Raw genomic sequence first — 19,155 nt, forward strand, 5'->3', positions numbered from 1 at the left:
ACCAAGTCTGAAGACTCACCCAAAAACATGAATCTATCAGGCTGTTGAACAACCCTCCCACTACGACGAGGCACTGGTGCGGTATTAGTGACAGGTTGTACATTATGTTGTGGTTGTTCTACTTGTACTACAGCTTCATGGGTATTATTTGTCCCTCCCACTAGTTCCTCTAAAACGACACTACTCATGGGTTTGTGATTCATTATATATTCCTCCTCTAAGAATCTTGCATTGGTGCTAAAAATGACATCCTGATTCTTCGGACTATAAAATAAATATCCTTTCGTTCCCATGGGGTAGCCTACAAACAACCTTACTTCTGTACGACATTCTAACTTAGTCGTGTTCTTGTTCAGCACATGTGCTGGACAACCCCATATTCGAATATGTCTTAGACTCGGTTTATCCCCGGTCCACAATTCTAAGGGGGTTTTAGGAACCGACTTAGAAGGTACTAAGTTCAGAAGATAAGCTGTTGTCTTTAAGGCATGTCCCCAAAACGACTTGGGTAAATCCGAATAACTCATCATCGATCTAACACTCTCTAAAAGAGTCTGGTTCCTTCTCTCTACTACACCGTCCTGCTGGGGTGTGCCTGGTGCAGTTAACTGGGATTCTATCCCATTTTCTGATAAATATTCCCTAAATTCTCCAAGCAAGTATTCGCCACCACGATCTGATCGTAGTGACTTGATACTTTTATTAAGTCGCTTCTCCGTTTTAGCTTTGTACTCTTTGAACTTATCAAAGCACTCAGACTTACGGTGCAACAAATAAACGTACTCATATCTAGAATAATCATCAATGAAAGTGACGAAATATTCATAACCACCTCTTGCTTGGATATTCATGGGTCCACATAAATCAGAGTGAACCAATTCTAACAGTTGTTTGGCTCTATTCCCTTTTGCCTTGAAAGGCCTATTAGTCATTTTACCTTCCAAGCATGATTCACAAACGGGAAATGGCTCCACTGCCAATGAGATTAAAGGCCCGTCTACTACCAGTCTTTGAATCCTCCTCAAGTTAATATGACCTAATCTCAAGTGCCAAAGATATGTTTGGTTCAAACTAGAAGGTTCCTTTCTTTTAGTAGAGTTAGAAGATGTGTTGTTCAATTCCCTAAATTGCAGTTGCAGTGCAGGTTGACTAGGATTAATTATATACAAATTGTCTTGCAATGTACCAGAACATATAATTCGTTTATTCATCATAATAGAAACATTACGATCCAAACAAACATTATAACCATCCAAAGCAAGTTTAGAAACCGAAATTAAATTCCTTCTAAAAGAAGGTACATAAAGTCAATTGTTCAAAACTAAAATCCTATCAGAACCAAAAGATAAATGAATAACTCCTACTGCAACTACTGCTACTTTCGTAGCATCTCCCATGAACACGTATATCTCACCATCTCTAAGCATTCTGGATAGTTGGAACCCCTGCATAGAATTACAAACATGATCAGTGGCTCCTGTATCTACACACCAAGTGCTCGTAGATATAGCCGCTATAAATGTTTCTGTAACTAGAGAAAGAAACATACCAGTATTGTTTGTCTTTTTAGGAAGAGGACAATCCTGTTTCCAGTGACCTGACTATTTGCATCTGAAGCACTTTCCCTTAGGCTTTTTCACACCACCCTGAACTCCCACTGCCTTCACAGCTTTCTGTGTCTGAGCCTTTTTCTTCTTCTTAATACCTTTCGGCTTAGAGGAAGAACCTTTCTCAGCCACATTCACTTGAACACTCTGCCGAAATAATCCTTCAGCTACCTGAAGTTCTGTCAGCAGTTCCGCAAGACTATACTGCCTCTTGTTCATGTTGTAATTCAAGCGGAACTGCTCAAAACTCTTGGACAAGCTCATAAGGATAATGTCAATCTGGGTTTCCCCGTCAAGTTCAGCACCAAGGATCTCTATCTCATTCAGATGCGACATCATCTTGAGAACATGATCCCTTACAGGTGTGCCTTCAGCCATCTGAGTGTTCATTAAAGCCTTCATGGCTACTTGCCTAGCAGCCCTATTCTGATCTCTAAAAAGTTCCTTGAGATTAAAGAGCATATCAGAAGCAGTGGCCATAGACTGATGCTGATGCTGCAAAACACCCGACATTGCTGCCAGAATGTAACATCGCGACATCTCATCAGCCTTAATCCACCGTTTATAATACTCTTTCTCATCTTCAGGAGCATCAGCAGCAGGCTGTTCAGGCTTGGGTTCATAAGTGCAAAACTTGTACTCCTCAGCAGTCAACACAATGTCCAAATTTCGTTTCCATTCAATATAGTTAGGTCCGGTAAGTTTGTTATCCTTAAGTATGGTGAATAGTGGATTAAAGCCCATTTTATCCTGAGAATCATGCATAAAAACATCACATAAATAAGGGTGCATTAATTATTAAGATCTAAATTATTAAAATTTAATGCACTAACATCTAAACACCATAAGCTTCTGGTACGCCACGATGTGTGACATGTATACCACCTAATTTTGTTTAAATGTTACTTCGGTCCTATTACTAAACAATATGCCACGTTGGGGTGGACTATATTATTTTTCATAGCTAAGTGTATACCATCATCAAATCTTAAATTATTCAAAATCTATGGAACTTGGTACGCCACGATGGGTGGCGTGTATACCTTCCAATATTCGTAATTTTGCCTTGAATAGAATACTTCAATTCAATATTCATCAATGGTTTGATTTCCAGGTAGTGGAGGAGTCACATCGGTCTCGCTTAAAACCCACAGCCTTACAAGTTCGATGAACCCGTTTTTGACAAAATCGCCCCAAATCAGAAATAAAGAAAATCCGTATTTATTCCTTTCAAAATTTATTAATTTAAGAAATTTAAGAAGTTTGTTCTAGTAATTTCTATAACATTCTAGACACCACAAATTACATGCCACGATGGGTGACGTATATATAATTTATATTCGTCTTTATGTTAAATTACCTACAACCAATAATGGAGACCATGGGATTTAATTTCATATTAATTCCCTCTCCCACTTAGAATTTTTTTATTAAAATTGAGGAATTTTAAAATTAAATGGGGCCCTATGTTGTTATAATTATGTCTAATCATGCATTCAAAATACACACATAATTTTAGCAACATATAACATTTAATTAAAGCAATAAATAAATTTTATGTCCATGTCGTCCTAATTAAGTTAAACATGCTATTTTAAAAGAATTACACACATAATTAACGACACACATAATCAATAAATTAAAGCAATAATTAAAATTTAATGGAAAAAATTAAAATAAATTTTCCACTATTATGGCCCTTGAAAAAAAATTCCAGCTCTCAAAAAAAAAATATGCCCCAAGCGGGCCCCGACGCCCCCAGCAGCCCCAGCAGTCCCAGCTGCCGCAGCGGCCCCAGCAGCCCCAGCTGCCGCAGCGGCCGCAGCGCGCGCCTGTTGCTTTTCTGTGAGTTTTGTTTTGATTTTGTTCGATCCAAACATCAACAGCAGCCCCTTGTAATCGCACAGCGGAACAAAAAACTACCGGAATTGATTTACAATCGCACATAACTATTACAAAATACCCGGAACAATTACAAAAAAAATAGATCTAATACAAAACTAATTTTGTAAAATCTATTCTAACACGATCAACCCTCGTGTAAATTACAATCACGATTAAACCACGTGGAAACCAAAACAAAAATTAATCACGATTAAACCACGTGGGATCCAAACACATAATTAAAATGTACATGGCCATAATAGTGGATTAACAACCTGCATCAAAACCAATACAAGCAAAACACTATATACACGCATATATAATTACGACATGGACATTATATCATAAAACGTAGAACCCATTACCAGGCTCTTGATACCAATTGTTGGGAACCACGGACTTAGGGTGTTACTACGTTTTATGATAAAGATTACGAAAAGAGGATTACCTTGTTAATGGTTGATTTCACGCTCTTCTATTGTATTCCCAAATTCCCTTGAGCGAAGTGTGGCCTCCGTCTTCTCAAGTTATCCTCTCTTCTTGCTCCTTGGTGGCTACAATATGTTTTCACACAATTGCCAAACAAGAAGAGAATAAGAATATATATAGGCTACAATAAGGACCATGGATAATTAGGTTGGGCCTTCTAATTACATCTTGAGCCTAGCCCAATGTAATTAAATATTAATTCAATCCACTAAAGAATTAATATTTGCACTACCTTTCCTAATACCGTAATTTAATTAATTCGGTTCCAATATTATTTGCTTATTAAATTCCCCATGTTTAAAATATCATATGTCCATTAATTAAATAAATTACTGATAATTTATTTAATTAATATCTTTTATCCTTGATCATCCACTCAACCTTTATTTAATTATGCCAGAATAAATTCCACTTGCAGGGTTTCACATAATTAAATCTTTTTGAGCTTTCAAGGGGACATCATTAACCCGAATATTATCAGGACATGGATTCCTTCAATAAATAATATCTACCATGTATATAATTCCATCACCCAAAATATAATGATATAATTCAAAAGAATTATTTCATATATAAATCAAAGCATGTAAATAATATACACGTGTCAATTACTATTTCCGGATTAAGAACCTAAGCATTAATAATAACATGGAATCTTAGTTCTCCTTCCTAATCAGTATTAAGGGAACAATTCTAAATTTGATCCTGTTCAATATACACAAAGTATACTAGTATTATTTATTAGTCAATATAAACTAATCTAAATAATACTACAGTCATACCAGTGGATTGTCCAACACCACCTATGCTGTGAACCTTATTATATTATATAACCGTATTTAACAATCTAATATTCTGTATCCCATTTGATACTAGATTGTTCACAATATATAATATTAGACAACATGTAAACATTCAAATGATTCTCAAATAAACTGGCCAGAAATAAATGTACATACTTCAAATAAATATTTTCAGTATACACTAACAAGGGTCACGTGGCTTGACTCACTTCTTTACCACTCGAGTCCTGATAGGTTTTATTTTCCTTCTTAACTGAAAATAATAAGGTGAATAACAACAAGAAAAGGGGTGAGCCATAAGTTGCTCAACAAGTCCGTAATATATCAACAGTGATATAGTAAGTTAAATGTACCGGTAATCTGGTTACATCTGCAAAGACATAACCTCGCGAGAAAATAACGAAGGCCATTATCGGCGAATACAAATGAACTAAACTGAACACAAGTTCGCACCTATATCCAGCTGATCAGCTAGGATACAGTGCAGATCTATATCTCACTATATAGATCCATTCGGGTACCCAGGCCCCACGGCCCAACTCAAGGATCCGGTTAAGTCCCGGTCCTTAGGATCAAGTGCATACTTAATCCCAATCATCACTATCCAGTCCATAGAGAAGCAACCGGAACAATCAGTATGCTTTGATATATTCCAACACCAGAATATATCAATATATGTGTATAAGAGTATAACTATTGGAATATGAATAGAGGATTCAACAAAAAAGGAGAAATCAGGAATCGAAATGAAATGTGAACTAAGGAATAACAATTGTGCATCAGTGTTTGTGAACAGGAATCAAAAGTGTACAAGTGCGATAAGAATCTGAAGTAATTTCACTATTCTGAAATTAGAATAGGGAAAAAACTTGCCTTTCACGCAATCTACTCTAAGTATTTCACTGTCGTCTATCTCCGGCTCAACTCGCCTTGTTGGTTCGGCTTCATCAAAGAAATAGACTTATTTAGTCATCCCGTATCTCAATCGCGTCTCAAACCGACTTCATATAGTTATTATCGTCTACCCATACGCGTATTACTGACCCGTATATTAATTATTAACAAACAAGACTCGATTAACCACATAATTCACATAAGCACATAAGCCACATTGTCATTTTAGGTTTTAAAATAATTTTTAGAATCGAAATCGACTCGCTATTTGCTTCATTGATCATTATCTGACTCGTTTCCTATTTTTTGGGACTTATCGAACTCATCTTCATACGCGATACGGCTTATAAGTAATGAAATATCAAAATTCAACTAGTTTCTCAAAGAAATTAAAATTTAAAACTATTTTTAATGAAAACATGTCATTTTTCTGAGTTGAAGGGCTTTCGTTTCGCTCGAATCGGATAAACGGTTCAATTATTATTCAATAATTACAGATAAATCAATTTATTATTCAATATAGATAATTATTACTAATTATTGAACGAAAAAAATATTTTTAAATAATTATCTGGGAAAATCAGAATTAAAAATGATTTTTTCATAATTTTTTGGAATTAAAATAAATTTGTTATGATTTATTGAAAATTATTTGATTAATTATCAAAATAATTAATCATTTTTAAATAATTAATAAATATAAATAAATAATTAATAATTAAGGAAATAAATAAATCTTATTTTTAGAAAAAAAATCAGAATTATTTATAATATAAATCAATTTATTAAATAATTAATTAATTAATTTATAAAATAAATAAAACTGATTTTATAATTAATAAAAAATAAAAATAAAAATAAAATTCCATAATCATTTTTTAGAAACCAATTTCTGACAGAATTGGATCAAAACCAGGTAATCCAATCGGATCAAATGGGCCATGAAGAACACAACCGGGTCGACCTCGAAGGTCCACCGGTTTCTGGAAATTTTCCAGATTCCGGCAGCCTTTGGCCGGACTCCGGCAACGTCCGTTCACGGCCAAAAACGTACCATTCCACTTCGTTTTTGATTCCAAATCCTTCCCTGTATCATCCTAGGTTCAACTCCGATCAAAACGTGACCATAACATCACCAGAACTTCATCTCCGGTGATCAGCAACCAACAAGGCAACAACTCCAGCCAAAATACGTTTTAACTAACCTGAACTTAAAACTCGGTGTTCTATACATCAAAACGAAGCTTAGGACACGAGGAATCTATCCATAACATCTGACAGAACCAAAAATCATCATATAGTTCGTAAAATCATTCAACACGAATAAAAAACGGGTCAAACCTATCGAACTCGTACTAACTATCCTGAACTGTAAAAATCATGTAAAAGTACTTAAAATTCACTACTTAACAAGACAAAACTAACCATATAAGTTTCATAATCCAAATATCAATAAATAAAAAACATCCAAATTAAAACGAGTATATATACAATATATATGCCAAAAATTCCCAAAAATTGTGAATAATTCAAAAATGAGAAGAAATGGTATAGATGAAAGTCCTATAATTTTATAAAAATAAAAATGTGATTTTTTTGGGGTTTTTGATACCCAATGTAGCCCGGAAAAGTCATTTTCGCAAAACAAGAAATTTTTTAAAATATGCAGATGTTCAGAATAACGCAATGGTACAAGCCGTTTTATGAAAAATAAGGCCAATTATTTTATTTGAAATATCAGCTATAAAATCATAGTTCGGGTCGTATAACTTTTGGTACGAAGGCTGTAAATACGAAATAAAACATCCGAAAAATACCTTGAAAATACCCGGACAATACGGAATTCATATGGCACGTAGCAGTTTGGGTTTTATAGCTAATTACACATAAATGACTTATTAAAACACATAATTTATCATTAATACGATATAATACAAGCGTAATTTCTCAGGCGTTACACTCTTCCTCTCGATTGCCCTTTGGGCCCAGCCTATCCCTTAAGTCTTGAATGAACTGGTTTAACTCCCCCTCTTTGATCATTCACTCTATCAGTTTTTTGAGGTGGTAGCAATCATCAGTTTTGTGTCCCTTATCTCTGTGGTAATCACAGTACTTGTAAGGGTTTTTCTTATGATTTGGGACTTTCATTTTAGTCGTCCGAATGAATCCTGACATCCCTTTAATCTCATGGAGAATTTTGGAGATCGACGCGTTCAAAGGAGTCAACGTGACCGAATCTCTATCTCGATGTCGCTCGTCCCTTCGGTCAGATTCCTTCTTACTATCTTTTCTGTTATCCCTTCAGTCACAGACGAACCTAGATGGGTAGTCATACTTTCCTGGTCGCTTCGCCCGATCATCCCTTCGGGAATCTTTATAACCCCCTATACTTTTCATCTTCCTTCAGATGTTTTCTCCCCTCGCATAGATCTAATTAAGGGACTTGGGGGGGAATTATAAAGAGAGAAGCACAACTTTTTACCTTTGTAGGGGTCTAGCCCCGCCGTGAGGAAGCCCATAGCTTTCACCTTGTCCAAGTGGGTAACCATCCCAGATTCCTCCTTGAATCGAGCTAGATAGTCCCCAAGTTCTTCGTTCGCCCTCTGTCTGCAATGAACCAGAGCTTCAGTGACTTTAGCCTTTCGGCACATGTGGGAGTAGTATTTTAAAAACTTCAGCTGCTTGTACAAGCCGATGGACCTTGGCTTGAGGGATTTTTACCTCATTGAGGCTGATCCCTTCAGGTATGTTTCGAACATCTTACACTGCATAATGTCATTGTGGCCCATCCCCATCATCAGCAACTCGCACTTATCACAGTGATCTTCAGGGTCACCCTTCCCATTGAAATCACTTATCTTCAGAAACTACCTCTCTTCGCCTGGTAGAGGCCGATACCGCTCAATTTCCTCCATCACAATCGGCTCCCGATCGACTCTCCAATCGCCAAACATAGCTTTTTCCAGCCTATTCAACCTGATTCGGGACCCACCGGGTTCTTCGTCTGAGGTCGAAGAATATTAAGTCTCTGAGTGTTTCCTCTTGAGGTTCGAATCAGAGTCAAACTCATCTTCTTCGTTATACCCCCTTCGGTCTTTCCTGGGCTTGGTGATCACCACCGTGTCATCAGCCTCCGGTGCCTCACGAAGTGCCTTCTCCTGTAGCTCAATCTCTTCCCTTTGGAGTTGTAGAGCTTTTAGCCGGAGTGTATCGGCTTCCCTTCGTTTCACCTTGGCCTTGGCCTCTTTCTCTGCTTGTTCACTCTACTTTTCTTTGCCTTTCTCCGCGGCCAATTTTTCAGCCCTGATTTTAAACAACAAAGTCTCCTCGTCGGGGGGTTAACTTGTGCACCCAATCAGCGTCGACCCACAGTTGTTTGGATGTCTGCCCTCCGTCGTGTGGAGTGAAGCCATGCAGCGTCTCATCATTGCTTGTGTTCATCATACTCTTAGTAACTCGTAACAATTCTCGTATTCCCACAGACGACGCCAAATGTTACTCCCAGATTTCTGCGGATGCAAGAACACCATTCGATCGTCTTAGAACACTCTTTGGTTTGGACCTGAAAAGGAAGAGAATGCGAGTGATTGTCCTCCCGCTTCATCTCCGATGTGAGAATGATTAATCTGAGTGTAAAATAGGATTGAGAATATAAGAAAGTGGGAGAGAGTTTGAGTGTTTAGAGAGAATTGTTAATTTCTTATATTCCTGGGATATTTATACTCAAACCTTGACATTTAATGTCTGTCCCTTATGCTGATGATACAGGCGAACATTATAAGAGCGGGGGGCGTTTCCTTTTTGGCCAGATTCTTCAACGGTCGGCTTATCTACCTTGGGCTCATGGTTAATAAGCCTCGTCCAGATGGGACTTTATTTGTTGGGCCTTCGATCTTTGACTTGGGATGACCCTATAGGTAATAGTGAACAATCATATATATTATATTGTAGTTCAAATTTGAATTAATTCCCTTCATTTTCATTATCACAACTAAATGTGAGTAGGATCCTTTTTGTAAGCAATTCTCTTTCTTTTTTACTAGTTATTTCGTACGCATTTCGTCTGCCATACCGCTCTTATTCTAATACCGTTGACTATAGAACAGATGCAAGTATCTTCCATGCACTTTCCATTTCTCATTGACTCCGTGCCAACTGCCAAGTCTTTGCTAACATATTCCAAATAATACGCATCTCACATTAAAATTTTGATCATCTTATCTGTTTAATAATAATAATGCAGCACTATTCCCTCTGTCTGTCTCATTAAATTCTATACAGTATTTTTTAGCATACTTTTCAATGCTCCTTTTAAATATAACCTCATAATATTTTTAAATTTTTTTTCTTAATAAAAGTTTTATATTTAAACTTTTATTAAAAAAAATTAAAAAACATTGTGAAACTATACTTTATAGGAGGCTCAAAAAATGTGTAAATAATAAACGCATAGAATCTAACGGGACGGAGAGAGTATTATTTAAAGAGTACTCCTAATACACATGCTAATAATTTGTCTCATGCAGAATTCTAAGGGGCCAAGCATTTCACTCGTTTTCTGCCAACACCCTTCTCAATTTTTTATATAGCGTTGAGAGGATTTTATATTAAAGATGTAAATATCTTCCCTTCTTAATCTTTCAGCTTTTTTCAAAATTACATGTTTGAATCTATTGAACTTGTTGTGTGAATTAATGGCTTTTGCAAGTCAAAATCCAACTCAATATTCTGCTTCAACCTCAAGAACTCAATATGACGCATTCTTAAGCTTCAGAGGTAAAGACACAAGGTACACATTTGCTGATCATCTATACACTGCGTTGGACTGCGCTAGTATTCGAACATTCAGGGATACACCGGAGCTACGCAGTGGAGAAGTACTTTCACGCGCATTACCACGAGCTATTCATGAATCCAAGACTTACATTATTGTCTTCTCGGAAAATTACGCATCTTCAACTTGGTGTCTTGACGAACTGGTAGAGATCCTCAATTGTCAAAAAACAATGGGAAGATTAGTTATTCCCGTGTTTTACAACATTGATCCATCAGTTGTGCGGCACCAAATTGGTAGTTATAATGAAGCATTCCAGAAACATCTCATTCATTTTGAGGCTCGGAAAATAAACGAATGGAAGCTCACGCTGACGGAAGTGGCTGACTTCTCAGGATACGATACATCTAAAAACAGGTAATTCAAACATAACATATACAAGACAGTAGCAATCCAAGTTTTGTTTACATACTGCATCTATATATATATATATGTATCTATAAGTACAATTGTAGCAGAAAACCATTCTTACATATTGGTTATTAAACTACTACCGCCGTCCCCCGTTTATGTTTATGACAGATTGTCAACGTGAATATAAAACACATATATATAGACAATTTTTCAAATGAAAAAGAAGGTTTAAAATAAAAACTAGAAATTAATCTATACCCTCAGATCAATCTAATCTAATGGTCTTCCTTATAGGCAGCATATAGAATTAAACTACACCCTTCCATCTAGAATTTCAGTTTTTCCCCTCCGTTTTAATTTTTCCCTTCAAATGATAATGTTTTTTAAAATCCGACTTTACTGTATTTTTCTCCATCTTCTCCATCTTCTAATAATCGATTTGCATACCATATATGCTATATTTCAACATGATTTAAAATTTTTTTATTTTAATTTCTAATTTTCATTATAAGGATATTTCTAGTGGAATATCACTCTATATATATAACTCTTTTTAACAATTTTATTTTTTGAATAAAAATTGAATGTTTTAAAAAAAATGTAAAAAAAGATGGTATATAATTATACTTTATATGCATCTCTCGGAATTGTAATAATTTTGAGGGCTTGATGGAGCAATTCTTTGGTGAAAAAAAACCCTCGAGTGAACCAGCACGTTATGCAACTGAGTATTCAGTACCCTAAGTGTCTTAATCCTCTTGAGCACGACCAACACCCTAGTAAATGAGTGAAATAACATATTAGGCATGAACATCAGCAATGTCTTCACAACTAACAAGAAAACCACTGATGCTAAATCTCACTCCCAATGATGTCAAGCCGATCTAAAACCCCAAAAGTTCTCCTTACTAGATTTTTTTTTTTAAAAAGGATTATCCCTCCATCTCATGTTATGTGTCTTCTTTGTATTTGTGCCGGTCAAATTGACTTAAATTTGACCGAAATTTATTAATAATTTTTAATTGAACAAAATAAAAAAATTATATCACCGGAAAGTAGATTTAATTTACTTTAAACTATAATTTTTAGTTTTTTGAAATAATATACGAGTAATGTTTAATCGTTAGTCAAAAGTTGATAAATTTGACTTCTATAAAAGGAAATGTGACACATAATATGATATAAAGGGAGTATTATTTTAATATTCTAATACTCTCCCTAATGAGTCCTCCCGGCCAACCTCAACCTTAAGGTTTTAAAGTAAGACCATACCATGATCTTAAATTAATATTCTAACAAATAATACTTCCTCTGTTTTTTTTATTTGTCGCTTTGACTTTTGCACACATTTCAATGTCTTTTGATCGGCTAGTTAAAATTATCATTTATAGAATTTTCTTTTTGTAAATAAAAGTAGACAACTTATATTTTAATTCACAAAAAGAAATTTTTTAAAATCATATTTCTAACTAGACGGTTAAATCACATTGAAATACGTGCAAAAGTCAAAACGACAAATAAAAAAAAACAGAGGAAGTATACGTGTGGGTGGAAAATCGAACCCTGGACCTTGTGAAAAACAAGACAAGGTATGTACCCATTGATTTAGATCTCATTGGTAGGCCTCGTTCATATGGGAATCCATTTTATTATAAGTGTTGTTTAATCGTTAAGACTATATCAATTATTATGCACTAGCACGGCATACGAAACTGGTATAATGTAGAAAAAAAAAGCAGATCGACATAGACACTGGTATAATGTAGAAAAAAAGCAGATTGACATAGACAAAACGTAAAGATTAAATTGTTTACGCAAATCAGAAGTATTTTCTCCGAATATGTTTCTAATAATCTTGATATGAGATTTTGTTTGACAATTATAAAGGATTTTGCTGCAGGTATGAAGCCAATATCATCAAGGAAATTGTTGAAAGGATTCTATATAAAATCAATCCAAAAACTTTACCTGTTGCGATATATCCAGTTGGGTTGGATTCTCGAGTTAAAGAGATAACATCATTATTGAGCTCAGACACCGGTGGTCTCATTAGAATAGGTATATACGGTATGGGTGGAGTTGGCAAAACGACTCTTGCCAAAGCTGTGTATAACCAAAATTATCACCTTTTTGAGGGCAGTTGCTTCCTAGCAAATGTTAGGGATGCTTCAAGCAAAGAAAAAGGCATATTACGTTTACAACGTCAACTTATTTATGACGTTCTTAAACGTAAGAACATTAGAATTGACAATGTTGACCAAGGAATTGAGTTAATAAGAGCTAGAATTTGTTCGGCAAAAGTTCTGATTGTTATTGATGACTTGTACGACCAAAAAGTACTGGAACATATAGAAGGACCATTTGCTTCGGGGAGCAGGATCATAATTACAACAAGAAATGAAGATCTACTGGATGCAATCAAAGTAGAAGCCAGATACAAAGTAAATGAACTGAGTAAAGCTGAGTCACGCCAACTTTTTACCCACCATGCATTCGGAGATAATAATATATCTGAGACATTTATGGCATTGTCCCATGAAATTTTAGAACGTTCTGGAGGGCTTCCATTGGCTCTTAAGGTTTTTGGCTCGAACTTGATTAACCAATCTAAGGAAGGATGGGAGTGGTACATTGATAAATCGAGACGAGTTCCTATCAATGAGGTGGAGAAAATACTACTGATTAGCTTTGAAGCGTTGGAATTGGATTATCTGAAGGATATCTTCCTGGATATTGCTTGTTTTTTCGCCGGACGTGAGGAAGAAGAGATCGTTAACATAATGGAAACTTGTTATACATTGGTCAATTACAATATTAACATTCTAAAGAAAAGAAGTTTACTAAGCATCAATAATGGAGATGAGTTGGGAATGCATCATCTGCTCCGGGAAATGGGAAGGAAAATTGTGCGTAACAGATCTCCTAATAACCCTGGAAAATATAGTAGATTGTGGGTATCTGAAGAAATATGTGACGTGTTAACAAAGAACAAGGTAACTACTATATTTTTACATATATATTCTGTCCATCAGTGGTTTCAGATTCATCTGATAGTTTACTAAGAATTCATTCTTCAACTTTTGTTCTTAATATATATATATATATATACAAGGGAACAGAAGCAATTGAAGGAATCATCCCTCACAACCTTGACTGCCCGAATGTACTTGAGGGAGTATCAATTACTACAGAAACGTTCAAAATGATGAGCAAATTGAGGTTTCTTTACCTTGAAAATGTAGATCTCACTGGAAGCTTTGAACATAAATTTAAAGTTTTAAGGTTGCTCCGTTGGAAGTATTGTCCATTGAAGTGGTTACCTTCTGAATTTTACCCTGAAGAACTTGTTATTCTTGAGTTGCCTCATAGTAAAATTAAAACGATGTGGGAGCTAAATATGGTAGGTGCTATTACTATGTTTATTGCATACATGTCAATTTTTGTAGAAATGTATGATTTAATATCTCCAAATTGCACTTATTTTGACAGGTTTCACATGTTTTTAACGAGTTAAAAACTCTAGACATGTCATATTCTCTAGATTTAACTACAACTCCAGATTTCACGAACTTAAGATCTCTCGTAACTCTAAATCTCGAGGGCTGTAAAAGCTTGGAGGAAGTCCACGTATCAATCGGAAGTTTGGTGAGGCTTGTTTCCTTAAATTTGTGTGGTTGTGTGAAGCTAAAAAATCTTCCAGACACCATTTGCAATTTGAAGACAATGGAAGTTCTATGTGTTGCTGATTGCAATAGTCTTGAAGCATTGCCTAAAGACTTGGGAGGCATTGAATCCCTAAAAGATCTCGATGTGAAGGGATTAACTGTTTCAAAATTACCGGACTCGATTGGACGTCTAAGTAAACTTGTTGAGCTGAAATTAAGTTTCAAGGAGGACCTTGAGTATCTCTCAAATACCATAGGCAACCTGATATCTCTGAAACATCTAGCTATTTTTAGATGTAAAAATGTGGGGAAAGTTAAAAGGTTAAGGGAGCTAACTGCAAGTGGTGCTGCTATATTTAAAAATCTTCCAATCCAGTTCTTAAACCCGGGAAATCGAGATCATAAAGATTGTCGTGGTCTATTCATTGCAGAACTTCCTTCTAGTCTGAAATGGATAAAGGCAGTTGGATGCACGGAACAATTACCAAATTTATCCAATCTTAAACAGTTGGAGATATTAGAACTTATAGATTGTAGTGGTTTGACAACGATTCAAGGCTTGAAGGAGCTCACTTCTATTCGAATACTTTGTTTGGGGGGTTGCAACTCATCTCTTCTAGCACTCTCTTTAACAGAACGTTTCTTCCAGGTCTGGATCTCAAACTTTTATGATTATAAACTAGTGCATCATACCTTATTTCTATATATTGAGGATTGTTCTATATGTTTATGTTTAATAATTAGAGTCTTAAAACTAATCATTCTATGTTTTAAAATCTTTTTACAAAGAAAGATATCTCACACGACAAGTCATGGCTGTTTCTTTAGTTTTGCAAATTTTTTCAAGTCAGTCAGCTTCAAATCCTTTAAGCAAATGACCCCATCGATTACGAGTTCCTAAACTAGAATCAAGGGAACTACGTTTATAAAGGGTTGTCCCTTTACTAATTGATCATTTGTGGGTTAACTTTTGTTTTTGCTTTTTGTTATATTTTCAACAGATATATTCTGAATTTGGCCATCAAATTGAAATTTACATTGGGAACGCCAAGTTTCCTGATTGGATTAGTCAATCAAGCAATTTAGGATCACCTTTGTCTTTGGATTTGCCACCAAATGTGTCACAAAATTACTTAGCAATGATACTTTGCTTCAAGCATTGGGGGAATAAAAAGTCATATAGAAGAAATTTTTCTGTTAAGACTTCTACAAGTAATTTCATATGGAGTGGTGACGCACATTGTACTCCCGATTACCATGAATCATGCATGATTATAGTGCCAAGATCAATCTTACTCGTCAGTGATGGAAATGATAAAATCGAAATAGCAGCAGAAGCAGAAATTTATGGGATTCATCTACTGTACCAAACAGAAACTACAATGACAGACGGATACAACAGCACTGCCGTCATTGTCGAAGATGAAGGAAGCTACCCATCTAAACGCTTGAAATTTTTTGAAAGTGATGACTAGTGATTGTTCTAGAAAGTGCTTTGATTGATGACGCCTAGTCATTTGTTTACCACCTGCATACACATGTAAACAGAAAGTGAAATTATGCATATGTGAATGTTACAATACTAAAAGTTGCAGAAGAAGCTTAACTTAACTGCTTAGAAATATTGTAGGCATATTGTAGAAGACAAACCGTAGTTACTGTATGTTATCAACATGACGTCTCGGAGAAGAAGAAGAAGAAGAAGAATCGGGAGATGCCAAGTACCAGGAGTATATTACTATATCAGGTACTCAACAATTGAGCATTACATCTAGATAGTCAGCTATTTACTGCACTAGAGAACAGAATGTGATAGCCACCATTTAGAACTTGAGGTAAAGGTTTTTGACTTTTAGTTATTTCAACAAACAGCATTGGCGGCGGTTCAGTTAGAACAGTGATTCAGCTGAGAGTAAGTTTATCATTTCAGATCTAGAGGTATGCTTATGCTTCCATTTCCATTTATCTACCGATCAATCAAATCTTTTATTAAACCAATATCAGGTATGTATCTATCTATCGATCAAGCAGATGCTCTTATTTTCTTGTTTTCAAATTTGGTCCGAGTTACTTTGTTATATTGTCCAATAGTATTTGTCTGCTTAGAGCTGTTCGCGAACCGAGCCGTTCGCGAACAAGCTCGAGCTCGGCTCATTAAGGGCTCGGTTCGGCTCGGTTCGTTAAGGGCTCGAGCTCGAGTTCGAATACAAAAATGTGTTCGTTAAGAAAACGAGCTCGAGCCAAGCTTTTGGCATGTTCGGCTCGAGCTCGGCTCGGTTCGACTCGAAAAAAATTAAAAAAAAAATTATTTTTTATATATTTAATTATTATGAATTTTATTCAGATTTTTTATAAATATTTTTAAATTATTGAACTAAACGAATGTCAAAATATATATTTTAGTAATTTGAAAAAATTCAGATATTAAAAATTAATTTTTTAATTTGATATTTTAATAATTAACAAGTGATTTGACTATTACTTATAACTAGTATTTATTTCCTGATCGGTGTTTCGATTTTTTGAAATTATTTATAAATGATCCAACCGTACGGATGTCAAGATCTATATATTTATATATTTAAGTGATATAATAAAAAATTTAGAAAAAATAAATATATTTGGTTTGCTATTTTAGCGGTAAATTAGTAGTTTGACTAGTACTTCTCCCATATTAATGTTTCGATTTTTTAAAAAATATTTATGAATGATCCAGCCGTACGGATGTTAATATCTATATTATTTAGTAATATGACAAAATTTTTAGAAAAAATAAATGTATTTGATTTGTTATTTTCACAGTCAACAGGTGTTTTGACCTTTACTTGTAACTAGTGTTTAGTCTCATATTAATGTTTCAATTTTTAAAAAATATTTATGAATGATCCAACCGTACGGATGTTAATATCTATATATTTTAGTGACATGATAAAAAATTTAGAAAAAAATAAATTTATTTTGTTTATTATTTTGACAATCGACCAATTGTTTGAATAGTTGTTAGAACTAGTGTTTAGTCTCATATTAATATTTCAATTTTTTTAAAAATATTTATGAATGATCCAACCGTACGGATGTTAAGATATATATATTTTAGTGACATGACAAAAGTTTTAGAAAAAAATAAATGCATTTGGTTTGTTATTTTAACAGTCAACCGGTGTTTTGACCTTTACTTGTAACTAGTGTTTAGTCTCGTATTAATGTTTTGATTTTTTTAAAAATATTTATAGATGATCCAACCGTATGGATGTTAATATCTATATATTTTAGTGACATGATAAAAATTTTAGAAAAAAATAAATTTATTTTGTTTGTTATTTTGACAATCAACCACTTGTTTGAACAATACTTGTAACTAGTGTTTAGTCTCGTATTCATATTTTGATTTTTTTAAAAATATTTATAGATGATCCAACCGTACGGATGTTAAGATCTATATATTTTAGTGACATGACAAAAATTTTAGAAAAAAATAAATGTATTTGGTTTGTTATTTTAACAGTCAACCGGTGTTTTGACATTTACTTGTAACTAGTGTTTAGTTTCTTATTAATGTTTTAATTTTTTAAATAATATTTATAGATGATCCAACCGTACGGATGTTAATATATATATTTTAGTGACATGATAAAAATTTTAGAAAAAAATAAATTTATTTTGTTTGTTATTTTGACAATCAACCACTTGTTTGAACAATACTTGTAACTAGTGTTTAGTCTCGTATTCATGTTTTGATTTTTTTAAAAATATTTATAGATGATTCAACCGTACGGATGTTAAGATCTATATATTTTAGTGACATGACAAAAGTTTTAGAAAAAAATAAATATATTTGATTTGTTATTTTAACAGTCAACCGGTGTTTTGACTTGTACTTGTAATTAAGGTTTAGTATCGTATTAATGTTTCGATTTTTTAAAAAATATTTATGAATGATCCAACCGTACGGATGTTAAGATCAATATTTTTTAGTGATATGACAAAATTTTTAGAAAAAAATAAAAGTATTTGGTTTGTTATTTTAACAGTCAACCGGTGTTTTAACCATAATTTTTTAATTAAGCTCGGCTCGGCTCGGCTCGGCTCGGCTCGGCTCGGCTCGACTCGGCTCGACTCGGCTCGTTTTGATGGAGAAAGCTCGTGTTCGGCTCGGTTCGACTCGACTCGATTTTGTTCGATAAAAGCTCGTGTTTGGCTCGTTCGTTAACGAGCTCGAGCTCGAACACATGTTTTTGTTCGTTAAGAAAGCTCGGCTCGGCTCGGCTCGTCAGAAAAAAAATTAAAGCTCGGCTCGGTTCGATCAAAACTCGACTCGGCTCGGTTCGTGAACAGCTCTATGTCTGCTGTCCAATTTTGGGATATCTAAATGTGCTTTATCCTACATGAATCTGTTCTATTGTTTATTGTTAAAGTTTGATTTTAAATCATTGTTTTCTTATTTCCCTAGGTTTTACAATATATGAGATTTGATATATAATTGCATTTATGTGTTTTTGTTTTTTTTTTCTTTTTTATGTAGTTTGCAGTCTCATTTTCATAATTTAATGTTGCTTGGGTTTATGTTAAAGACTAATTTCGAAATTCTTCTTATCCAACGGGTGGCTATTGCATTAATCCATGAG

General features: G+C 34.5%; 1 protein-coding gene across 1 annotated transcript; it reads left to right on the forward strand.

Annotated features, from left to right (window-relative positions):
• Positions 1 to 10,188: 10,188 nt before the first annotated feature.
• On the forward strand, positions 10,189 to 16,478 carry LOC141697009 (TMV resistance protein N-like). Its single transcript, XM_074501187.1, has 5 exons — positions 10,189 to 10,868; positions 12,766 to 13,858; positions 13,978 to 14,265; positions 14,355 to 15,179; positions 15,532 to 16,478. Exons 1-5 carry the CDS (start codon positions 10,372 to 10,374, stop codon positions 16,003 to 16,005), a joined length of 3,177 nt encoding a protein of 1,058 aa, XP_074357288.1. The 5' UTR covers positions 10,189 to 10,371; the 3' UTR covers positions 16,006 to 16,478.
• Positions 16,479 to 19,155: the final 2,677 nt, after the last annotated feature.

The sequence above is a fragment of the Apium graveolens genome, chromosome 11 (assembly GCF_009905375.1).
Source record: "Apium graveolens cultivar Ventura chromosome 11, ASM990537v1, whole genome shotgun sequence".
NCBI lineage: Eukaryota > Viridiplantae > Streptophyta > Magnoliopsida > Apiales > Apiaceae > Apium > Apium graveolens.

Bases quoted from the DNA above. Each gene is read 5' to 3' on its own strand.
- LOC141697009 (XM_074501187.1), top strand. From the start codon at position 10,372: ATGGCTTTTGCAAGTCAAAATCCAACTCAATATTCTGCTTCAACCTCA. The intron at 10,869-12,765 runs GTAATTCAAACA...ATTTTGCTGCAG, and splicing joins TACGATACATCTAAAAACAG to GTATGAAGCCAATATCATCA. The intron at 14,266-14,354 runs GTAGGTGCTATT...TTATTTTGACAG, and splicing joins CGATGTGGGAGCTAAATATG to GTTTCACATGTTTTTAACGA.